Source organism: Poeciliopsis prolifica, unplaced genomic scaffold, assembly GCF_027474105.1.
Source record: "Poeciliopsis prolifica strain line A6 unplaced genomic scaffold, Auburn_PproV2 SCAFFOLD013, whole genome shotgun sequence".
NCBI lineage: Eukaryota > Metazoa > Chordata > Actinopteri > Cyprinodontiformes > Poeciliidae > Poeciliopsis > Poeciliopsis prolifica.
The window spans coordinates 3,163,100-3,188,377 of record NW_026562388.1 but is presented as its reverse complement, the minus strand read 5'-3'; the positions used below and the strand labels follow the sequence as shown (position 1 = coordinate 3,188,377).

The following is a 25,278-nucleotide window of genomic DNA, read 5'->3' as shown; positions in this document are numbered from 1 at the left end:
GGCTGAGCAGCTCAGAGAGACCGTCTCTCCCAACGCTGCTGGCTTCACTGCTGGAGACTGAGTCACAGAGGGATTTGCTGCCAATCCTGTGAAACAAAATTTTATTTCGTGAAAACCATAAATGCAGGACATCCATCATGAAATGCATCTTCCCCAATTTCCTTGCTCACCTTGAAACAGGATTGCCAGAATAGGCAGTAAAATCAGAGCCACCTTCATTGTGGATGTATGCAGTAAGATAAAATAATGTGCTACAAGATAAACCACACAGCCCAGCGCTTTAATAAAGCCTGATGTTCAGGGAAGTGCAGCAGATATTCAAATTATTACATGGTTGAATGCAGAGCAGCACAGCAGGAACCGGATGAGAAGTATCAGTTTCTGCACAGACAGATCCTGCCCTCTTGCGGGAACCTGATTAAAATAAGATGCATTTACATAGTGCATCTAAATTTACTCTTTCTGAATGAGATTCTCTAAATTTATGGAAGATACAGCCATGGATTATTCTTAATTAAATTCAAGATAAAAATTTCCTCTGAATTTTAACAGGAAGTCAGTGATGTAAAGCCAGGTCTCTCTTGTAAAAGATGAGCTGCTGCCTCTTGAAACATTTTGATCATGAAGGGCTGGTCAGCTTAGCAAAAGAGGCTGAGTGAGATTCTGAAGAAAACATTCAAGTTTGGTTTTCTAATAGTATCAAGACTTTGTACTTCTTTTCAATTTAGTAAGTCAGTTCATTTGTTTCTGACCCTGCACTTAGCAATTAAAAGTAAATGCAACCTTTAACCCCAAATATGTTGGTCTGATGCATTAAGATCAGACTTTACAAAGCAATCAAAATATCCCAGACAGACACAATAACTTTAGTGATGTGTGTGTATGAAAGTTTAGGAAAAACAGTAATTTCTTCCTTTCTGTCTATTTCTTCAAGATTCAGTAACGCACGATTCTTGTATACCATATTTTCTGGACTATAGAGCGCACCTCACGATAAGCCGCACCTACAAATGAATTTAAAAGACAAACTCGAAACGTACAAATATAAGCTTCACCGGACTATAAGCCGCTGGTATATCTGCCGCTCTCTGTTTTCTACAAGGACACAGCAGAGGCAGCGTCCTTAATAAATTTGCTGTGAAGGACGCAGCCCAGCGTCTCCTATGCCGAACCATGGACTCGTTCACACCTAGCTTATGTGCAGCAGCTCGATTTCCTTCCTGTACTGCCAGATTGATAGTCTTCAACTTCAACATGTGCAACATAGACATATGCAAAATCTAACATAAGCATCACCTACATATGTAACATCTACATGCAAGATTGACATATCCATAAAGCACTAAGACCATAGACGTAGACCAACAACATCCAACTAATATGATTGCTGCTTATTTTTAACACAAATGGAACCCCATACCTTTGTGAATCTCGTGATGTGCATTTGTGTCAGACTTCTGTACATTTGTGAATCTTTTGAATTTGTGAATCTTGGTCTGTGCATTTGTGATTTATGAGACAGTTTTGGCTCCATATAGTTGGATTGTTGATTTTACTCCTCTGGTAATTTGGTAATTTAATGTACGGAAAGAGAATAACGTCGATAAACAGAGTGTCTTTAGTCAGAGGCTTCTCCAAATTCACTGTAATACAGTCTGCTACATGAAATCCCTCTCACCACCTACAATAAATCTTTGATGAAACTTGAATCAATATGAGTTACAACAACATTTACTTTCTCTTTGGGGTCAGTAGCGTTCTGAATTGAACTGAACTAGAACACAGATTTCCAGAATATCAATTTAAAAATGTCCCATGCCGTTCGCTAGAACAATGAAGTAACAATGTATATTTATATATATATTATCAGTTGTTAAAAATACAAGACATTACATAATATACAGACAATATATATATAAAAAAACTCCTCCAGTGTAATATTTAATATACTACAGATGATAACTGTGTTGTACAAAGGTCAGGTGATGAACAGCAAGGAAGATAAACATGCAGAAGAACAATCATATTAAAACACATTCTGCTTTAAGGCTTTGTAGAGTTAAAAAAAAAAGAAGCAATTTTTAAAAAATAACCTGCATTCAGATAAGATTGCATAGATTGTGTCTGCATAAAGTAATGTATTACTGAGTTTTACTGACATTTAGGGTTACAAGAAGGACACTGACGTGGTTTTTCCACTGCACAAAGAGAACACTGTCCCATTCTGGGCCCCAGCACAGCAGAGGTTTTAAGTTTCATGCACCGTTCAGATCTCTTCATGTAACCAAAGATCACCACCAAAAGTAGCTGGAGAGATCAAATAACAGAGTTTTCTTGCTTTATTTTGCTTATCACAAGAGTTTCCCAAGAAACACTGTCTAGGATTAAACTTGTGCTGCATAATTAAGTGGATTTTAGTAGCTCTCCATTTGCACGATGAAATTCTTAATATGTAAAGATTCTCAAGCCAGAGAAGGCAACAAGGCAACAAGGCAAGTAACAGGGAACTTCCTTTGGCTTCGTGCGGCTTTGGAGCAAGGCACAAATGGAAAATTAGTAGATTATCAGTCCAGAAACACCAGAAAAGTGGAGCAGCCTTTTATGACAACCGGAAAAACAAAACATCGGTAGACTTCTCATGATCACATACACGGACCGCTGGGAGACAGTTGGTGGTCCGTGTCTGTTTTAAAGTCTCTGAAATGAAGGCGGAGGGTTAGCGATTGCTCTTCATTGCCTCCTTGGCTGCCAGGATGAGAGGAGTTAGACTGGATAGAGGTTTCGCCTGCTTCAGGAAGGGATGCTAGAGAAACACACAAACAGATGGAAGAAATTAACTCGGATAAAGTAGCAGTATTACACTCAAACTGTTCATTTTTCAAGATTTGATGAGTTTCTCCTCCTGAAGGTATTTTTTATATTTAGTGGTTCTAACCTTGTTAAAGATGTAATCCTGGATTAATTTGTAGTTCGTCTACATCTACAGTACATATTCAATTTGATGTCACAAATATTTGAGGCAACATTTGCAGGAGAACGCACGCAAAACACTTTTAACCACCTGCCAACATGAAATCACTAAACACTATTTTTTTTGCCATTCGGTTCAGGAATAGGTTAAACATAAGCAACTTAAACAGTCTGCTACAAACATCCTGACTCATATCATGGACTTCCTGTAAACCACACAGTTTTTTGAGAAGAAGGCTAAAACACATAAGGCCAGATTCTCTTACATTCCTGAAATACAGCAGGGAGAGGCACTTAGTATTAAACTCTCACAAGCATTAAGGACGACTAAAATAAAGAGCTTTTGTTTTACCTGCAGCAACTCTTTGCCGGACCCTCGCTTTTCCACGTCCATCTCCAGAGAGCTGGACAGGAAGGACCTGAAGATGGGAGACAACTTCTCTGGGTTCTGCAGCTCGGGAGTCCCGTTGGTGGCAATTAAATACAACGCCTGGAAACCAGAGCAAAAGAACGCTTAGAAAATATAACAACATTCTATTTTTTAAAAGTATACTTATATCAGATTATCTAAATAAAACTTCTAAAAACACTTTCTATTTATAATTTTAATTTGTGATGCAGATGTTTAAAGAAATTACTAAGTCCATGCTGGAAGCTTTGCGTCTTTTTTTAAATGTTGAACCCTTTACTCGCGCATTCAACTGTCAGCCACAAGGGGGCGCAAGAGAAAAGTTGTTAGATTGAGCAGATGTGAAATCAGTTTCTGCGTGGAGAAGAAAAATTAAAAAAAAGAAAATTCTAAAAGCATTGATGATTTGAGTCCATTACCAACAAGTTATATCCAATAATAAATTTCAGAGATATTTCCTCCAGGATCAGCATGTTGTAAATGCTGTAAAAAAGAATGCAAATATTTTGATTCTGCATTTGCGCATGAATGATGGTGGAGACAGAAACATGCTGTGGGGCTTTTTAAATGCAACCAATCCTGCCGATTTGCACGTACTGAAAGTTTAATCTTGAACAACTGACTGATTATTTGTCCTCCAGGGACACACCCACCCTGAGAGGATTCTCATTGAGATATGGAGGCTCCCCCTCCACCATTTCTATGGCCATGATCCCCAGAGACCAAATGTCCACTTTGGGTCCGTAAGCCTTCCTGGTCACCACCTCTGGAGCCATCCAGTATGGCGTTCCCACCATGGTGCTGCGCTTGCTCTGCTCCGGGGTGATCTGAGCGCAGAAGCCGAAGTCGGCTGCAGGAACACAAAAAGTGAGTCGAGGTGCACGGATTTATGACAGGGATGTCTGAATGTACTCCACATAAATGAGTTCTTCAGTCTGCTGCATATTGCTCGTCTTGAGAGCAACATGTGACTGCGGATGAGTAGATCTTTCCTTACTGAGTTTGACTGATCCGTCCATCCCGAGAAGTACGTTGTCGCTCTTGATGTCTCTGTGGATGACCTGGTTGGCATGAAGAAACTCCAGAGCCTGAAGGACCTAAACAGAGAAAAAGTGAGGAAATGAAGCGAGTTGCCAAATGTGCGTACAACGCTTACAAATTCACTGCTTTGCAAAAGTACCAACACCTCTTGAATTTCCCCACAGTTTGTGATGTTACAACCAGAGCATTCAGTGTTTTCTGGAAGGATTTTATGTTGTAGACATAAAGTAGTGCATACCGAGAATTTGAATTTTTGGGTACTTTTTTGAACATATCTACTAGTGAAAATGGAAAAACTCACTCATATGGAATGGATGGTGTTCGCAAACATCAATTCTTGCCACATAATCTTAACTGCATTTATCCGTGGACTTTGACTGGACCATTCTAACATGAATAAATCGATCTAAACCGTTGCCCTGAGGCAGTTTTAGTGTCGTCTATCTCATGCATTTTGCAGGCAAGCCAAAAAATGTATTTCCTCTTCTTAGCCCAGAGCACCTTCTTCCACATATTTGTTTTCTCCTTTATTTGTCTTGCAGCTAATAATACGTCAACAAGAGTAAGAGGGGTTAAATTCAATTGAACACCACACTTTTCAGGTTTGTATTAAAAAACAAAAAGATTAAAACCATAAATTACAAAAAAAATCACAATAGGTCACATTGAGGTTTGTGGTTTGTGGCACGAAAAAAATGTGGGTATGAGATCAGCGTCTCTCAAAGCAATATGAAAAATGCTGTACAGGAGTAATACTTCCTGGTCAAAAATGTCTGAATTTCTGCCATCTGAATTATGCAGCACCACTGTTTTGACCAGTTTCATGCAGGTTCTCTCATGGGTGTGAGGCCAGCTTTACCTCTCTGCAGACGGCGGCGATCTGAGCCTCATCCATGCACGTCTCCGTCACAACATCAGTTAGCGAGCCGCCGGCCAGATACTCCATCACCACGAAAAGCTCGTCCCCAACCAGGAAACTACACAGAGAGTGAAAGTAAAACTTGGTGCTGCGACCTGTGCGCTCTATGTTCACTTCTACTGTCAAGAAAGTGTTACCTGTCTACGAAGTTGACAATGTTGGGGTTCTTCAGCTCTTTCATGACCAGGATTTCATTGATGATAAGCTCTTTCTTTGGCTGCTTCTGCAGGTTGATCTGCTTGATGGCCACCTGCAAATCACAGCGTTTAGTAAACGTTAGTAGATTAGCATTCTGACTCTGACTTAAGACCAGACAATTGCATATCTTAAGGACACAGGTTGCCTGAACAATTTTTACTGAGTTGCTCCTTGAAAAAGTCAAATACAGAATCAGAAGCGGAGGAGAAAATCCAAGAAAGTCTTTGCTTAGGCAGCGATAAGATGCGACAAGCTAACCTCTTGTCCTGTGGCAACATCTATGGCTGTATAAACTGTACCAGAGGCCCTGAAAGAAAAAGAAATCAAAAAGTAAATCAAAAGTCCTCAGTTGTTTTCGTCCCATTCGGCATGTACAGATCCAGTCAGAGGTTTACGCCCATTCATCATAGGCAGCAATCCTCCCCAATTTTGACCTTTTCATTTGAACTATATTTTCAAGGAGGTCACACTATCCAACTGTAATTAGTTAAGTTAAATGGATAGATAATGTTAGCCTGCTCTTTCCACTCCCAGCAGGTGTTGATGTGTGTTTTTAATTATTATCCTGCTGCAACTCTCACTTCTGGTGACGGTTCAACCATCAATTCCAGGAAAAACCAACTTCTTCTTATTGTGGCCAAATAGTCCCATCTTTGTCACGTCTCACTACAAATTGTTGTTGTGAGCAGCTGTGAATTTTGAGCAGGAGATTACAAAGGAACGTCTTCGTTAAAGCCGCTCCATTGTTCCTATTCTTATGCTGCTTCTGAACGTCCTAAGTAATTAAATTCTAGTTTTTACATCCTCAAATAAGAGCAGCTCAAATGCATAGCTAAAAAGCCAAAAATAACATGATATTTCTGAATTAGATGAGTTTATGTAACTCTCCTGAAACTGTGTAACTTCCTCTTTGGTAGACATCTTCTTTCAAAGTTTTGACATCGTCTTTGTGTGTTTTCAGCTTAAATCCCGACTCACCCCTGGCCGATCTTTTCGTAGCGAGTATATTTCTTTTTAGGGTCTCCGACACTTACAATACTTCCTAAAATGTCACAAAAATGATATTAAATAAATGCAGATGTGGTTTTTTTTTTATATCTCTGAATTTGAAGTGTGTGCTATACTTACTTAGCTTCTCCATTATTTCTTCATCAGTCATCTTGCCTCCCTTTGCTTTCTGTCGGTCAGCTGCCTTGGGACTTTCTGTGTCTTGGACCGGCCTGGTGTACATCTTTTAAAAAAATCAAGCAGGGAAAAGTAGATTTACATCGTTTTAAAGGAACTGTGAATTATGGGACCAAGTTCTTGTTATTTCAGGTTCATAATCATAAAGGTAGGATCATCTATAACCAAATCATGCTCACAGATTTTGTGATCTCTGGTCGTGGAGCCACGACCGGAGGCGGGGCGTCATCGTTGTCGTCATCATCGCCGTCTGTGGCTGACGGAGAAGTAGCCGTACCTTTCTTGCCCGGCTGCAACAGTAACAAAACACAAACAAAACAAAATGAAGCTCAGGGATTGCGTAGAGAAAATAAAATAAATTACTTTGTGAAAATTATGAAAAATGCTACTCACCAATTGAGAATCTTTATCTAAAAGAAAGAAAAAGGGAGGGAAGAGAAGCTTACAGCATGCCACAAAACTAGTCTATAAATTGTTTGCTATAAAAATGGGAAACTGACCCGAAGCAGAAACACTCAGGTATTTCTGTTTTCCGCTGGTCGAGTCGTAGAACTTGAGAACGTCGAGGACGGCCTGTGGGTTCTGTTTCTGCTCCGACGGACTGATGTTGGAGTTCTGAAGGAGCCGGGCCCACTGCTCCGGCATTCCCTGCACACACAAACATGGAGGTGAAGTGTTTACTGATCTGTATCTCCTCTTTAAAGATAAAAACGCTTCGTGCCATCGTTAAAACAGCCCACGACTCAGAATCAGGAGTGATCAGCTACATCACATGATTCTTCATGAGGCCGATTTAACTTTAAGCTTTTAAAGTTTAAGAATAAATCATAACGTTTAGATCTAATTAAGGACGGTCTCAATTCTAGCAGAAAATTCAAAGGACTCTCCCTGAGAAGTTGTCAAATAGGGATCAAGATCTCTGCAGTCCTGACTCCATTTCCCCTGACAGATGCACTTTAAGCCTTTAAAATTGCTCAAATATAAAATACGCTATTAATATGCTCTTTTAAGATAAAAACCACAGTGAAACCAAAACTAAAATATGATGAGCTTCTGTGTCTGACCTTTGATCAAAATCAAAATGAAACCAGTCAGTTTAGTTTATTTGTACAGCATCAACTTACAACAAATATCATCTCAAAGCAAAGAAAAAAGCTCTACAATCATCAATGTTCATTTATGTTACAGTCGTAGTAATAATTGTTGCTTTTCAGTTTGAATATAGAATTTTAGAAATTTTTGTTTTAAATTTTGTCATCTTTTTTCTCAAGGTTTTTGCACCAAAAGAATTTCATACCAGCTGCAGACATGGATAGGTTTAGATGAGCTAAACCCCTTTGTTATTTATGAAACAAACGCATATCTGCCACAGCTAAATAACATGTTCTCTAGTCTTTCCCATTTTAAAAAGTGGCTAAGAAAAATGGGCCTCTGTGTCAAAACATGCCACAGTAAAACAGAAAGTTGTGGATAAAAAATGTTCTAAACATTTTATCAAGTTTTTAAAAAAGGAGAGCAAACTCTTTCATTTTAGAAATGCAGTAAAAGTATTCTTTATATCCTTATACACATATATCTCTCTTTGTTTCAAAGGACAAAGAGAGTCTGACGGGGAAGAGACAAAGAGAGCAGTTAATGTTTACACGGAAATTAATGACAATATCTGCAAAACACAAGGCTGATTTTAAGAGATTAGATGTTGAGTGGGGGCATGGAAACTGTTAAGTCACTGAAAATAAAAGTAATCTAACTTTAACTTGCATTTGTGTGACCATCTTGTTAGGAAAAAAGAAGAAGAAGAGCTTAATAAAACTAATTATTCATCATGTAAATTAAGAACTTCATAATTAAAAATAAAGGAACTATACTTTAATAAATAAACATTAAACTTTATCATCAGAGTGAAACTGAAGTGTGAAGTTAAGCATTAGACAGAACCAGTACCACAACTGAGTCGCAGTCTGAGTTGATCATAAAGGAGAACATCAGCATTTAAATGTCACAATGAGATCTAAAATATGTCACAAAACAAGAAAGCAAACAATTTCTATTTTGCAGCTTCTGTTTCCGGCATCCACACATAAATTACAGACAAAGTTTTCACAACACTGCAGAATCACCATAGTGACATGGGTCAGAGCGGAGTCAGCTATGGTATTGATCAATGGATTACTTCTTATCTCAAAATAATTTTATCCTTTCATATTTATGCCCTGCAAATAGTAAAGATCCAGTAGCTGCTAGCGCAGGATAAACTTCGAAATGTATTTTTATCTAAATTCTGGGTTGAATTTTTACTGTAACAGTTACGCTTTTACAAGGAGAGGCTGCATTAAAATTTCAACAATATTTTTGTCTTATTTACTTCCCCCATTAACTTACAAACAAATAGGCTGTACTAACCAGACGTCTCCTGAAGGTGTTGGTAGCAGTGGATTTGATGAAAGGATACCAGAAAAGAGGATGTTAATCCCAAAGCAAGCCACGCTTTTTAGGTTTTTATTTGTGGAAAATTTTTGACAGATTCGCTGCGCGTCTTTCCAGTTTAATCTGTTAGCTTTGATTGCTGTGCTTGAGCTTTAAGTTTATACATTACTCTATATATAAAGTAGGGCCAAAGGCAGCAACAGGAACCCACTTCAGCAATATGACTCTTCACGAACACTTCAAAAATCCCCCACAAATGTGCTATGTGATGAACTTCCTATCGCCTGAAGGTGTGTAAATAAAGACCCTCTGCACTCACATTGAGGAAAAATGCCAGTCATTTTTTGTGTGAAAAATCCAGAGTTTGCCTGTGAAAAAGCAGGGGGTGAATCTTTTGTTCATCCCCAGAAAAGCGTGCCGTTAAATTGTGTCAGTAAGCTTCCCTCGTTCTAATTTTGTCACACAAAACTGTCTTTTTTCCTTTCTTTCAAAGAGAAAGTTTGCATAGATTCCTAATAGAAATACATTAACCTTTGTGTTTGTAATACAGCAAATTGAGAAACAGCTCAAGGGCTGTGAATACATTTGCATGTTGCTGTAATGAATCATAAAACACTTACAGTGAATTCACCAGTGACAGAATCAAAACCAACATGGATGGTGTGTTCAAAGTCTGACGGGGAAGAGATTTCAGGCCTGTCTTTGTCCTTATCCTTCTTCTTAGATCCTGCAGGGATAAGGTCAAAGGTCATTCTTCACCCCCTCTTCTACCTTTTAACTAACTGTCCCACAAAGTTGTTTATGTGTGAAGATATGCTTAATGTGTGTGTGTTCTCCAACTTTCTCGCCTTTGTCAAACATGGAGATGATTTTGTTCCTGGACTTCTTCTCCTCTGGGGCAGACGGCAGCGGCCGAGAGTTGTGATTGGCCGACTGGGGGTCCTTGGCTCCTCCTCCTTGGCTACTCATCCTGACAGGGGGGGCTGGGGGCTTGTCCTCACACACGCCGCTGTCACACATCTACTCCCACGTTCAACCTGCAGCGTCAGAAAGAGAAGCAACAAATGTAGGATCCAAGCAACAGGCTCACTGAACGTAAAAAAAAAAGAAGCAAAAACCCAGAGCTCACAGCTTCCTGTTTTTCGGTCATGTTTCACAATGCTAAGCCAACTGCTGCACACCAGCCCCCGCTGCTACAGAAAGACAAACCAGTAAAAACAGATAGAAAGCAAAAAGGCAAGAACTTACAGAGATTTAGCTGGTCCATCCATAACTGTAACTGGGGGTAAACGCTGGTATGAAGGGAGCAGAGTGAGATCAGGAAGCAACAGAGTGAATAAAGTAGCGTGTCGAGTCTCGTTCGAAGTCGCAAATGAATGAGGAAGGAAAGAAGACAGAAGAGAGAGAGAGAAAGAGCGAGAGAGAGAGAGAGAGAGAGAGGAATGTGTGCAGATAAGTGGCAGACAGTGAAGTGGTGTGAACGCTTATGTGAAATAAAGCGTTCACACCACTAAGGTAAACTTTATTGCAGCTACAAGCATGGTTCAATAAGGGATTCTCACCATATAACGTTTAGCTTTGTTCAATTTAAAGCTAAATGTACAACACGGGTTTATTACTCTTATTTGAAAAAAAGAAAACGATTAATCCAAATGCTGAAATATATTGATCTATACTGTTAGGTCAACAAATTAACAGCATTGATTTTCTTTTTCGAAAATATAATATAAGCACCAGCGAAAGTCAGTTGTAGTTGTGAAGTTTAGCTTTTATGTAATACCAGATAAGTAGCAGTACTTTAGTTATCGCACTATAACTATCCTTTAGCAACATTTTCAAACAGGTCAATTTGTCTTTAAATAGTGGCAGAGTTTTTATTCAGTCAGCTTCCTGTGCAGCAACAGGTGTGGGAGGGTGATACCAGTACCACTACACTTTCAATAACAGAGATTAGAACATCTAAAAAAAAATCCCCTAATGTTCTTGAATTTTCTATCTAGTAAGTGTTCACGTTTCTGGATCTGGTCATTCACAGCTTTCATTTATGGACAGCAACTGCAACCAACGGGGTGCTGCTGCTAACACCTTCCTCTAAACTGTAACGTTTAAAAGAAACCCACAAACTATCAGTATTGCCTTCGTCAGGTAAGGAAGGGGCCGGGGCTTTTTTCATTCATATTTGACGTTCCTGAAGACTGGCTCAGTTGTTTCTGCTTTAATATGTTCTCTATGGTTTTCAGGCACTCTGGTTTAAAAAAACAGATGTACGTCAATCGGTCAATCTTAACTGCGTCTGAGTAAGTCTCAACAAAGTTGTGTGTCTCTGTGTTCCTAGAGTCCTTATATAGCAACCTGTTGAGAGCTTACTTCAGATACCACTAATTGACTGCTGCAGACAGGTAGACGCTACGTACTGGGGAACAGGCTTGCAAAAATATTAAAGGGACAGTATTATGTGTTTTCCAGCCACATAGAACAATTTTATAGCGCGGTCAAGTAGCTATGTTGCCTTCGGGTATTATGAAAATGTTGCAAATATCAAATATGATTCATGAGAAGTGATTTAATGCCTTGAAATTGGGTTTCTGTCTCCTTAAGAAACTCTGCTTTAAGGAAGTCATCACATCACTCCTCTATTAACCCTTTAACAACTTTTTTACCAGCGTTTCATTAAGAAGCAGCTCGTATGATGTGCTCAGCAGATGTGCACTTCCACCAGGTGTTTGCTAATTTTTGCTGGCTAGTCTGAAGGAGCTGAGTGGGGCAGTGGTAGGGCAGGGCTGCTCTGTGAGGCGGAAGTTGGGAAACTTGGAAATTGCAGCTCCAAGGAGGAGCTGCGTCTTGAAGAGGGCATTTGGAGAACCCAGGCGCATTTGATCTCCCCTGGCAAGCAAGACCACATGCATGAAGGAAGCAAAGCAGCACTCCTGGTATGTTTTGATGAGGAAATAACCTTATAACATGAAGTCAACCTTGAAAAAAAACTAATATAGTCCCTTTAAAGCTTCTGCAGTGCAGAATTTTTCCAAGTATCCTTCCAAAAACTGAAAGGAAAATTTGGGATGGACTTGTATCCCATGTGCAAACTAAAACGTTCTCCGTTGGTGATGAATAGTCTTTTTATCAATACAACCCTTTGGTCAATGTTTAGTTCATATATCTTTTGCTTTTGTTCAGATGACTGAGTGGCCACAATGCACTTGAGCTGACAGAGTTAAATCTAATTGACATTTTCATAGTGATTTTCCAAGCAATTTTACATTTACCAGTACTGATAAAATGGACATAGTCAGAGTATGAGTGTAAAAGTCCTTTTGGAGCCATGATTGACTTTCCTCTGCTACCCTAATATGGTAAAAACTGAGATTGCAGGCAGTCTGATCCACTCGTACAGACGCACACACTAAAAAAAAACCTCAACCTCAAAAGCACCTCATCCAGTCTTGCAGAGCAAGCGGTTCGATCAAGTGTGAGCTACAAGCTGTGCTCCGAGTGACATCACAGACAGGAAACAGGAAGCAAACAAAGCTTTCCTCACTTCCTGCGTCTGACCGCCAATGACAGAGCTCGCAGAGGAACAAAAGTGACAAACGTTGCTCGGGTGGGTATGACCTCTTCTCTACACACAAACCCTCCTCCTGCAGGTTCTTTGCACACCTGACCCACTTCAGATGCTACATCCGAAACTAAACTCTTCCACTCTTAAGTGTGTGAATCTAGTCTCGGTTCTTTACAACAATAAACAGCATGCACACACACGGACCAACTTGGGGAAATAATTCACAAGCTGAAAAAAACTTCAGAAATAATTCCTGTTCAGGAATACGCTGCTTTCTTCTTTGAGACGTTTCAGAACCAGTTGGCTGACCTCGTGTCCTCGTCTTTATCCTGAGCAGCAAGACTAAATCGGTCTTTTCCATTGTAGATCATCCAAACCCACCACAGAACTCTTGCACAAAATGTCTCACTCAGCCTGCTTTGTTTAAACATCATGGTCTAAGTTATCAAGCACTCACCTGTTTGCAGCCTCCTCTCCGTTCTACAGAGGATATAGCAATAATGAATGAAGCGTTGTGTCCACACTGAATGTGCTCACTTCTTTCGTCAACACTCGTACTAACTTTGCTCTCTCACTTCCACTCTTTCGCTCTTTTTCACCCCAATCAGGACAGGTCTTTGCAGGCTGCCTCATTCCTCAGCTTACTTGCATGGGGCAGACACCTTCTTGTCCAGACAAGAAACAATTATACCCAGTTGAGAGACCTAACGTGAGCCTCCAGCGGCCCTGCATGTGCGTGGGGCGCTGATTGTCGGGTGCAGGCGGCCAGGTTGGGACATGTTATTCCTAAGTCGGAATTCCATAGCTGCAGGGCTGCGGCGATGTTTGGAGGAGGGTGTGTTCACGCTTCACCTTACCAAAACACACACCACACACTGTAATCTCATGCATGTCCGTCCTTCACAGAAAAAAAACTTGAAACACACATTCCTCGAGTCAAGAGAGGCTCCATAATGAGCAGCTGAAGATTTTTATATAGCCTCCAGGTAGGATCGAAGAGTTAAGTAGCAAGACTTTTATTAGGACCAACAGGCCCTAATAAAAACTCAAGCAGTGCGAGGTTTTATGACTGTTTTAATGCCACCTCGTCATGTCAGCAGTTGCTCACAGAAAATGTAGGTTTAACGTTTTCTTTTTTTTTTTTAAATATGATTTGCTTTTATCAAAAAAGGAGACGTATTCCTGATTTCGGCAAACAGTCCAGCCCATGATACTCTTACAAAGTGCTCACACTTTCCTCTGTTTCCTCTAAACCTGTTGCAACATTTCAATTCTTGCTATCAACCTGCTTTGTCCATTGTATTAGCTTATTTTTATGAAACAGACAAGCTTGTCTGTTTTAAAAACATATGTCACCAATTCAACTATCAAGTGTGACCTTTAAAAAAAAGAGGCAGATCTGAGAGACTTCCTGGTCTTCAGTGTTGCTGAGCCGTCTTGGACAAAAATAAGAAAAACTGGGAGATTGTGGGAAATTTGTTTTTAGAGTTGATTAAATTATTTCTGGTATTATGTCTGCTAGCCTCATTGTGGAAAACTAGAAACAATGCATGTGATGATATATATGAAATACATTTAACATTTCAAAAACTATTCGCATTGCGCATCATCCATCGTCTAACAAGAGCGTGGGTGAGAGTTTGAATCAATGGGTCACACGTAACAAAGTCACATCATGTATAATATTGCAAGACTTCAACCACACAAACCGAAAGCCATAGTATTTATATTTTTACAAAAATAACATTTGGAGAGCTGACCTGGTGCTGTTATCAACTTAGTGTTTAAAGCAGAAGTTGATAAAAGACATTCATTCAATAAACTAACGTGGGTGGTGTGCTTTTTAGCCAATTGAGTAATAAATTTCAGCTCCACTCATGTTAACATTTTTTAAAACTCTGGCATTTGCACATCCAATGCTTTTGATTGTTTCATCTATACTTTCAATTATTGATAGCCAGTAAAACCTTTGCCTCTATCTGCTCTCAGTTTACAGAAGCTCTTTTCATGCATGTCCTTCACAATCAGTTCCATCCCTCTGGCCTTTCATAATTTCTGTTCCCTATTTTCCACCCTCTCTGTGCATCAAGAGTACTTTCTATTCCCCGTGGCTGGCAGCCGTCAAGGGAAGCCCACTTCCTCATCCTGGAACTCCCCCGAGCCCCAGAGAGTCACAGGATCCAGGTCGACCAACCAGAGAGCTGCAAACATAGCCGCCAAGCTGTTTACAGGAAGTGGACAACAAGCCTTTTGTGTTCGACTTCTATAAAAGGATATTCAGAGGAGGACTTCCTGAAAGGAGTCCTGGAGCTGACACACTGTTCACTTCCCCCCCATCTAATTAACGAGCACCATCTCATCCCCCATGGCCAGATATTAGAACGAGGCGGCGTAGGGCTCATGTAAACTTTGCCAATGCTTTTCGCCGCACCGCTCTGGTTACAAGTGAAGCATAAAGTCAGAGTGCAGCTGCCTACCTTATCCTGTTATTCAAACAGCTGCCTCATCCCTCTGTCAATATTTTGAGGGCTTAAAATCATAAATCTGACAATCAGGGGGTGTGAGCCAGGTAGAAACGTGACCTCAGGACACACAGTCAAGGTGTGTACGCTATTTTGATTGGTTGAGCAAGTCGTAGGGTTAAGGGCTAAAAGTCTAAAAGGAAAAAAAAATCACAGGTACAGATTTTAGACATGATGCATTATTCTGTTGGTCCCACCTAGTTCCAATTTCTTTTTAAGATCAGAGGTATGACTGGAATGAAATCACACATGAACATTTTACTATCATTTTACAATTATCTTATGCCTGTTATTCTAAAAAAAAAATAGAAATAAAATAGTAAACTTCAATTCTATTTACTTCAAGTTGGATCTTTCTGATCTTTTTGAGTAATTACATTGTAGCACTGTCAGTGTAGCAAGAGTAACGTGGTAACATCACACTGTAAAACATATTTACTACACTTGCAGAGCCAAATTATCTTCGCATTGTACAACTTTTTGTCTTGTTTTCATTAAAACGAGGCTGGGTTGTGTACATTTACTGATGTCAGGCTCACACTGACAACCCTGGAAGCTCTCCTGAGTTTTAATTCGTTTTGTTTTATATGTATGGAGTCAATACTTTCATACAAGAGAACAAAAATACTCTCTCTGCAGTGTTGCAAGAACAACAAATGACAAGAGGGGGACAGATTGTTACATACCCGCACCAGTCGGCCGGAGAAGCAGGCATTCAATTTAATGAGGCTAAACACTCGGTCCAGTCCCACCCTGCTTTTAAGTTAAATAAACTTCAATTGTGAAGCTGAAATGCTGGAATAAAATACTCCAGCAGGAGCAAAGCAAAAACAAAAAGCAACGCCGCCTTCTGACACACAGCCCCAGAGTTTGTGTGTGTTTCGCCGGGAGCTCCCAGCTGAGTTTTCTCCCCCCCCGCACCCCGCCAACTTTCTGCAGCTCTGCCTGGGGAGGAACCGGGCTGAGAGGAAGCGAGACCGCGCAGGCGCACACTGGCGACTCACTGCCTCGCGGCTTCCGTAGCACTGAAAATGTTGTTCGCGGGAGCAACCGCGGAAGAAGATGTTTGATTTTCAGAATAAAAAAGATCCTGAGGGTAACACTACGTCCCTCAGTTTAGTATAAATATCACATAATCAAAATGTAAATATGCTTTAGATGTTCAGTTTGACAGCAATTTGGAAGCGCTTTAATGTGAAGTGTGTTTTTTTATTTTCTAAAACTAAATTGGTCATTTTTATGTAAATAAAGTCTGCTGATATGTTAGTACATCATAAAAAAATCAAATTTATTTCTACTCACACATGCTGTCTATATTAAACAACGTACTCTGAATGTTGCCACACACTCGGACTTCATTCTGAAATATTCATACAGTCTCTGCCTGATCGACGACAAAACACGTAATAAGTCCAGTAGTTAGAACCAGTTTGGCTCAGCTGAAGAATCAACCCAACTGTTTATTTTGAAAGTCTACACCGGAAGTGCTTCGTTATAACATGCAGTATACACTGTAAGTGAATTACGACTCAAAACATCAACAGCGCTGACATTTTGGTTTTTGAAAACTCGGCGAGGGAACTGAAAGTATGAATAAAACTCGCAGAAATCGTCTGTTAAAAATGCAACATTAATGCAGCGCTTAAATGAAGCGTTTGTTCGTTTGATATTGTCCTGCTAACGTCACTCAGCGTAGAAGCTAGCTAGAAGTTAAAATACTTATTAAAGTCGTCACTTTATCAGCTTTGTCCTCATTTAGATGTACTTTAAATGCGTTTTGTTCCCCTCTACGTGCAGCAGGCATGTTTTCCCGCTGGTGGAAGTTTGGGAGAGGCGGACTCACCGACGTGGACCTCTTCTCGGACGGCTCTGAGTCCGCTGCAGAGACTCTGTCCCAGGCCATCCGAGCTGCTGGCTCCCGGGAGCCGGATGCGGATGGCAGCGTGTTGTTTGGCCAGCTGCGGGGCACCGTGGTCGGGCTCAGATATTACACTGGTGTGGTGAGCATCGGTTCTTTAATCATTACACCTTTGTTGCTCCTTCATGACATCTTTTGCATGGATGTGATCAGAGATATCAGAAAAGGGCAGACTAGTTCTAGTGGAAGAATATAAAATTAAAATAATATGGGGCCCCTTACGGAGCCCCACAGACTGAAGGAGTTTTCTAAATATGACTGCTTCCTGTGTCTGTTGCTCCAGGGGTATTTCAATAGGCAATTGACCACATTATTTAGTTGCAATGTTGTCAAAATTTCCAAGAAGTTGTTTATTAAATCAAGACTTGATTTTAAATAACATTAAAAACCTTATCAAATGTTCCCAGGATTATGCATTTAGCTAAAATAAATAAATAAATTAATTAATTAATTAATAAAAGAAGAAAATTACAGCATTTTGAAAACCTGAAATTTTGGTGCCAGTGCATGGCTACAACGCCCACCTACCATCGGCAGTGTGAATGTGTGTGTGAAGCACTCTGTGGTTCTCTGAACTTGATAAAGCGTTACATTAAAAATATGATTAACCTCTGTGATAAAAAAAAAATATGCATGGATTAGATCTTCACAGGAACGACACTTTGTGAAGAGAAACAAAAATCATTTTCCTGAACAAATGAATTAATGCTTTGCTCCCTGCATAGGTGAACCGAGGGGAGATGGTGGGTTTAGTACGGGAGCCTCATAATCCGTACGACAAGAACGCGGTGATGGTCACCAACGTGCTCGGCAGACAGGTGGGACACATCAGGAAGGAGCTGGCTGCAGCCATGGCGCATGTTATGGACAACAACTTGGCTAAAGTAGAGGGGTGAGTTGTGATTGGCAGAATAGTTTTAGTCAAAGATCGTCAGTCGGTTTAAGCTGAATGTGCATGTCGTTGTTAGGGTGGTGTACTCAGGGACCAACAACAGCTTCTCCATGCCGGTCACGCTGTCGTTCTTGGGGAGCGAGGAGAACAGGGACGCTGTGGTGAAGCACATGGCGAGTCGAGGGTTCAAACTGGATGCAGACGGAGGCGGAGCTGCAGGTACGCTCTCTCCTCTTGGAGCTCATCTTCTGCCTTCTGACTTGGGGTGATCGCCATTGACCCGACTGCTCACGATTTCAGGCGCAAAGGGAAGATCTTTTGGCAGCCCGGCTTCTTTGTTTTCCTTCAAGAAAGGCGTGACCATCCCACTGACTGCAGAGGAGGTGATAGAATTAGAATTTTACACTTGAATGAAGCTTAAAGGGCAAGATCAGGAAAGATCCTGGTGGTCTGGAGTCGACCGTTGTGTTTAGTTGTAATTTGTGCTGCCTGTTTCCAGTGGAATGAAACATTTATTTCAATAAAAGTGTGTTATCAGTGTCAGAAAGATCTGTTTGGAGGCCATATTTGGTAGAATATGCAATTATGCAATAATAATGCAATTTCTGCAAGCTACTAATATATCTGGGTTGTTGGATGGCCTTTCACTGCCCTTACTGCCCGTTTTGGATGTGTATTTTAACTCTTCAGAGTGGTATATGTTTGATAATGAAGGAAATGAGCCAAGAAAATCCCTGTTAATCATAGCTGGTACCACCAGGGCAACATTCAGCAACAGTAGCATTTTGTGTTTCTGTTTTTGTCTTGCAGTTAAAGAATGCCTTTGATAACTTATTTGAGGGTTTGATGCAGAGCAAAGATGGGGAGAAAGAAGCAGCCGAGGTGAGTTGTGTTGTTGAAAGCTGTTCAGAAACCTGTAACTGATGCACTTAATTTGTTCTGACTTCACACAGATGGATGTGATTGATCAGTTTTAGGAGACTTTTGATCTTAAGGGGATCCGAGTAAATGGGGATCAGGGCCTTTGTGGGGTTTTTTTTCTCTCTTTCTGTTTCATTATTCCGTCCACTGCATTTGAAATGAACCCAAAACCATTTCGAAACCCAAAGCAATCAGAACATCTATATAAAGTTGAGTGTTATAGTGACAGCCGTAATGCTCTACTTGTGAAAGTAAATCTGTCGTTCTTCTCCAACTAGTCTGAGTGCATCGCTGCTGCACAGTACTAGTTAAAAAATAATAATTTAGGTACTGTAAGTTAATCTGTGGCTGTATGTGTCTGCAGTCTGTGGCCACGCCGCTGCTGCCTCACCAGAAGCAGGCGCTGTCCTGGATGTGCGCTCGGGAAAATAAAGACATGCTGCCGCCGTTCTGGGAGAAGCGAGGCGACCTGTACTACAACAGCCTCACGTGTTTCTCCGCCAAAGAAATACCAGAGCGAGTTCGGGGAGGAATACTGGCTGATGACATGGGGCTGGTGAGTGATGAGCCCCAGAGCACGTATGCTTAATTTAATCATCGTATCCAGGTGATTATTTTGTTCTGTTTCAGGGTAAAACACTGACAACCATCGCTCTGATCCTTACCAACTTCCACAAAGGGAAACCCTTGCCTGTGGAGAGATGTGTAAGCTGCCACATTGTATCACTTTATTCTGTAGGACAGGTAAAGTCAGTGATCATAACAGGTTTGCCTTTGTGTGTGCAGGATGGGCCAATTTCACCTACCAAAGCTAAGAATAAGTCTCTGGAAGGCTTTAAACTTCAAGGTACTGGAAAACTATTGGTCAGCTGTTTTACAACTAGAGATAAATAAAAAATAGGACGATGCAATTGTTTTCATTTCAGGGAGCAGCAGTGAAGTTCATTCAGCAGGAGAAAGTTCCCACTGCTCTGCCATGTAAGCATGCTTTTACATTTGTTTTATTAATTCCTGTTTCACTTTGTAGTTTCAGCTTTTTCATTCGAACTCACCAGCATGTAATTATTCCGCTTCTGCTAACTTAGACTAAATTTTCTGAATGTGGTTCAGTCCCAAGGAGGACGTGATCGACGCAGCAGACGTAGCGCTGGTAGAAGATGAGCCTCAGAAAAGTAAGAACCAATTTACAATCTGGCCATTTTTCATCTAACTATCTTTATTCAACTTTTCTTATTTGTTTTTCCTCCTTTTAATGGGTCCATTTTTTTCTTTCTGGCCTGTCCGGCATGCAGGCATCAGCAAAGAGAAGCACAAACCCACTAAGCGCAAAGCCAGCAAAGGTGCGAGCTCCCTTAAATTTGCTGTCCTCATCACACAAGCCGATGAATGTGGCTTCACTCAGGAGTATTCCTGTTATCTAAAACATTTATTGCTGTTTACACAGAGGGTCCAGTGTTACTTGAGGATCTGGACTTTGCTGCTGCCTTGAGTTGCGCGACGTCGGAAACCACGCCAAAGAAGAAGAAAACAACAGAGAAGAGCAAACTTAAACAGAGTGAGTTCAACCCTTTATGGTGGTTTCTGCCACCTCTCAACTCTGCGCTTGGATTCAGCCAAAAGAAAACGTGAAATTTGTTATCAACGCTGGCCATTTTGTATGTGCAGGTGTGGAGATGTCTGTCTCTGAAAGCACAGATGACTTATCAGCGAAGGCAACTCTCATCGTCTGTCCTCTCTCTGTGCTCAGCAACTGGCTGGTAAGAACACACGACTTTCTATTTTCTTTTTTCTTTAGACTTTTTTCCACGTGCCATTGATTTGGATGTTGTGCGTTTTGTACCATGTTTTATTTCTCTGTGCAGGACCAGTTCGAGCAGCACCTCCGGTCCAATGTGAAGCTCAACATCTATCTGTACTACGGTTCTGAGCGCAACAGGAGCAAGACCTTTCTGTCCTCTCAGGATGTGGTGATCACCACCTACAACGTCCTCTCGACCGACTTTGGGGTGAGTTGAACCACAAAATCCACAAAGAAAGGAAGAAGATGCTTATTAAAGAACCTTAAGTCTCAGAACTACGGTTAAAGTGTAGGTTTTGATTGGTTAATAGTGAACATTATATGTTTTCTTTTCAGAATAAGAGTCCTTTACATGGGATCAATTGGCTGAGGGTGGTTCTGGATGAAGGGCACATCATCAGAAACCCAAACGCACAGATGAGCAAAGCCGTGCTCGAGCTGAAAGCTCAGAGACGTTGGATTCTTTCAGGTACAGTGACATCCAGATCTAGTTTGAAATAAGAAAGAAATGCCCAATATTTTTGCTATGATTGCAGGTTTTGTAACAGAAAATGTTCAGTTTTTTTTTTTTTTTTTTTCAGGCACTCCCATCCAGAACAGCGTGAAGGACTTGTGGATGCTGCTTGCCTTCTTGCGTCTGAAGCCCTTCGATGTGAGGGAGTGGTGGAACCGGGTCATCCAGAGGCCCGTCATACAAGGGGACAGAGCCGGCCTGCAGTGAGTGCCCACGTCAAAGCGCACCGACGCACTTCTGCAAGAAATCCACTAGAGGGAGCAGTTTAATCAGACAGATTCAGTGCGAGTGGAAATTTTTTTTGTATCTTTTTCAGTTGTGACGCAGCAGTTTGCCGATTCTTGTCACGCAGGGTTCCTTAAAAAGGAGGTTTGGTTTTAAAGTTTTTGGGTGTGGACTTGCGTGGAAAATGACACAAGCTTTCCATACCAAGTTTGCCATATAGTATGGAAAAACATTTGTATCTCACTGTCTGCATGATAAAAACCAGAATTTTGCAACAATTTAATTTTTTAAAGATACTAATAGAAGTGATATTTATCTCCACCAATCAGTCGGTCTGTTTGTCCTTTCATCTGTCCATCCTTTGCTATTTAAATCTCACAGTCACAAATAGAATGACTGTGAAATTTGTCAATGGAAAATTTGTAGAAACCTTGACTGTCATTTATTTCTCCTAAAATGATCCTTGTTCTAAACTTTGACTAAGTATTTCTCATTGTACCATCTCTACTCAGGGATGTGAAGGTGTTGGTTATGTGTTGCAGGAACCTCCAGAACCTGGTGAAGTGCATCACCCTGAGGCGAACCAAGAGCAGCGAGGTAAACGGACGCCGCCTGGTGTCGCTGCCCAAGAAGACGGTTTACGTGGAGCAGGTGGAGCTCAGCCCGCAGGAGAGGGAGGAGTACGAGCTGGCGCGCAACGAGGGAAAACGCACCATCGGCAGGTCATAACTCGGCTGTGGAGTTGCGATTTCAAAATAGCGGGAAAATTAGCAGGGAGTAGCTGCTCATATAATATTTAGCTGGGTATTAAAGTTGATTTGTAGTGTTCAATCTACAGCGCCTGTTATGTATTGGCATGTGTGTTTGCATTTTGCAGATATGTAGCCGAAGGGTCCGTGTTGAGGAATTACGCCGACGTTCTCGCCATCTTGATGCGGCTAAGACAGTACTGCTGCCACCCTGATCTGATCGGGAAAATAGACGCAGATTTAGGTAAGCTCTCCGGTCTGTGTCTGTGATGTCACTCAGAGGTCTAAAGGTTTCTGAAAACGCTCGGGTTTGGGAATTTTTTTTTTTTTTCCCACCATGCAGCCACAGCAGACACTCCAGCGGAGCTGCGGCAGTGGCTGATGGAGAAAATGCGGCTGGTGTTGGCCAGCGGATCGGACGAGGAGTGCTCCGTGTGTCTGGACTCCATCCGAATGCCCGTCATCACCCACTGCGCCCACGTGTTCTGCCGGCCGTGCATCGCACAAGTCATCAGCAGTGAGCAGGTCCTCGGCGTCAAGCGATGGGGCAGGAGGGCTGCCACTAGATACCAAATGTTTACTCACATTTTTTTTTTTTCTTTTCATCTCGCTTGGCGGGATTTCATAACAGAAGGCCCGATGTCCTCTCTGTCGAAGCGAAATCAAGACCAGTGAGCTGGTGGAGTTTCCTCCAGAGGAGATAGAAGATGAGAAAAGCGTGAACTCTGACAGGTGGAGGACAAGCTCAAAGGTAAGAGCGACACATCGAGGCTGAAATTTAGCTGAAGGAGAAATTTTGATTCTGCATTCTTGTTTTTGTAATAGTTTTATGTTTTATAGTGGAAGAAATTAATATGGAAACGTTTCTGTAATTATCTTATATGAATTACTTTCATTTTGCTCTTTAAAATATCCAAATTTACACACAACTTTATATTTTTTTATATTAAATGATGAATGTTTTGGTCAATTGAGTCGCTCTCTTACCAAATGCTGTTTTACTCGACGGCTGCTTTTTACTTTTACTTAAAAAATATATTGAAGTAGTGCTGCTCTTGCGTCAGTAAACTTTTTGTCTGCTTCAGATAAGCAGATATAGACAGTTTCTGAAAAGTCTATGTGTTTCCTCCTTCATGTTTGCAGGTTCAGGCGCTGATGGGAAACCTGCTCCGGCTGCGGTCCGAGGACGACAACGTCAAGTGTCTGGTCGTTTCTCAGTTCACGCGCTTCCTCACCGTCCTTCAGACGCCGCTCAGGTAAAAGCAGAACGCACGTCACTCAGTTCATCACCAAAGCAGGCTGTTCATTCGTTCTTCCTCTTTGCCAGGGAACACGGTTTTAGCTTTGTGCGTCTGGACGGCACGATGAGCCAGAAGAAGAGAACTCAGATCATCCAGGAGTTTCAGAGCTCTGCGGCGGACAGCCCCAAAATCTTGCTTCTGTCGCTGAAGGCCGGAGGGGTGGGACTGAACCTGACCGCAGCGTCTCGTGTTTTCCTCATGGATCCAGTGAGAGCACACCTCTGCAGCAGGCACATGGATTCAGACCTAGAAACGCCTCGTGCATTTTGATTTCAGTAAATCATTCTGAGAAAAGAGACGAAGAAAGAGTTACAAAGGGCTGTAAGACACAACTACTGGTCATAGGACTGCAATGTGACTTGTTTATCTAATAAATAAATGAAGTGAGGGTGATTTCTATCAGCATGGCTGGAGATTACCAAGTTGAGTAAACTAAAAGGGAATCATGCAGATCCAAACAGAGGAATCAAATCATACAAGGATTTTCTCTTTCTTTTAATCTGCTGTTTTTGTCTCTTTCAGGCTTGGAACCCGGCGGCTGAAGAGCAGTGTATTGATCGCTGCCACCGTTTAGGCCAGGAGAGAAATGTTGTCGTCACCAAGGTCAGCACTCCGTCAGTGAATGGATGTTTGCGCAGCAGCATCACTGTGTTTTTCACTGAAATCCCATTAAGTTGCTGCCTCAACGGCTTTTCCTTCGTTTCATTCTCGCTGCGTGTGAATAGTTTATTTAGCTAATCAGGGCGTCTGTTCCTGCAGTTCATTGTGAAGGATTCGGTGGAGGAGAACATGGTGAAGATCCAGAAGAAGAAGCAGGACATGGTGGAGAAGGCTTTTGGCTCAACCAATACCGACAGGAAAACGTCTCGGATCGATGACATCAGAGCTCTGTTGGAGGTGTAGACGTCCGGCGGCCAATGGAGGGCGCCGATACTCTTTTCTTCTGCTTTACGTGTTTACATTTAACGTGTCCAGATAAAGAGCATTTCATCTGGATGTGTGATTTGCATAAAACTGCAGTAAAAACAAAAGAGCTTAAGTGCATACCTTGTTTTGCAAAAAGAGATAAAAATGCATTTCTACGGTATGAGGTTTTTGCTCGAGTTGCTTGAAAAAATTTCACCAGTTGTCGCAATATTTGGACGTAATCCACTTTTGTAATACAACATTCAATTTCTTGCCGCATAACTTTCAGAAAATAAAAATGGAAGAAAAAAGTATTTGTACTGGTAGTCCTTCCAATAACATTTTTGATTGTCAACATTTAGCTGCACCCTTCCAAGAGAAACTTGATTTTGCAGAAAGCTACTACTTGAAGAGGAAAATGCTGCGGAGTAAAACCTCTCCAAGTAAAAGTAATTCGAACTGAAACCAGATAAGCAGAATATCTGTAGGTGGAAGCTACATTCCACAGAACTGAAGGTTTCAACTTAAGCTCACATTTAATTAGCCATTTTTAGAACTAGAAGGATTCATGATCTAACTTTTACTTCTGATACAATACAGATATTGCAGGTTTGAGTATCAGCCAATAAAATATCAGCATAAATTATTTTTTCTCCTTCCTAAATTAAAAACCTAGGGTCTTTTTTTTTTTTTTTTGCAAAAACAACTTTTTTAGCAAAAATAAAAACATTTAATTGGGTCATTATTTTATGACAGTGATAATGTTACAAGTTATGTGGAATGTTAGAAAAGTCTTGAACAAGCAGATAATAGTCAACAACAAC

The 25,278-nt window shown here is 41.1% G+C and overlaps 2 protein-coding genes across 5 annotated transcripts; one reads left to right on the top strand and one right to left on the bottom strand.

The window, feature by feature from the left end:
* Positions 1–1,628: 1,628 nt before the first annotated feature.
* Positions 1,629–16,163, bottom strand: LOC129365387 (serine/threonine-protein kinase PAK 2-like). 3 transcript variants are annotated; one of them, XM_055038561.1, is made up of 15 exons: positions 15,917–16,163; positions 9,998–10,186; positions 9,770–9,876; positions 7,223–7,370; positions 7,116–7,132; positions 6,902–7,012; positions 6,666–6,768; positions 6,516–6,579; positions 5,796–5,844; positions 5,477–5,589; positions 5,280–5,397; positions 4,377–4,476; positions 4,033–4,229; positions 3,323–3,460; positions 1,629–2,803 (listed from the first exon to the last, which is right to left on the bottom strand). In XM_055038561.1, the coding sequence occupies exons 2-15, from the start codon at positions 10,167–10,169 to the stop codon at positions 2,717–2,719; spliced, it is 1,524 nt and encodes a 507-aa protein (XP_054894536.1). In that variant the 5' UTR covers positions 10,170–10,186; positions 15,917–16,163; the 3' UTR covers positions 1,629–2,716. The 3 variants fall into 3 exon arrangements, with proteins under 3 accessions (XP_054894536.1, XP_054894537.1, XP_054894534.1); XM_055038562.1 differs by lacking the exon at positions 15,917–16,163 and adding an exon at positions 13,166–13,293; XM_055038559.1 differs by lacking the exon at positions 15,917–16,163 and adding an exon at positions 10,398–10,526.
* Positions 16,164–16,675: 512 nt separating this feature from the next.
* On the top strand, positions 16,676–24,768 carry hltf (helicase-like transcription factor). 2 transcript variants are annotated; one of them, XM_055038934.1, is made up of 25 exons: positions 16,676–16,743; positions 17,028–17,230; positions 17,874–18,040; positions 18,117–18,259; positions 18,341–18,423; positions 18,851–18,922; positions 19,326–19,517; positions 19,592–19,666; positions 19,748–19,808; positions 19,888–19,939; positions 20,072–20,133; positions 20,254–20,301; positions 20,406–20,516; positions 20,627–20,718; positions 20,824–20,967; positions 21,096–21,228; positions 21,341–21,476; positions 22,041–22,220; positions 22,376–22,491; positions 22,591–22,772; positions 22,879–22,998; positions 23,391–23,503; positions 23,575–23,755; positions 24,071–24,151; positions 24,308–24,768. In XM_055038934.1, exons 2-25 carry the CDS (start codon positions 17,033–17,035, stop codon positions 24,449–24,451), a joined length of 2,886 nt encoding a protein of 961 aa, XP_054894909.1. In that variant the 5' UTR covers positions 16,676–16,743; positions 17,028–17,032; the 3' UTR covers positions 24,452–24,768. The 2 variants fall into 2 exon arrangements, with proteins under 2 accessions (XP_054894909.1, XP_054894912.1); XM_055038937.1 differs by having other exon boundaries at positions 16,732–16,817.
* Positions 24,769–25,278: the final 510 nt, after the last annotated feature.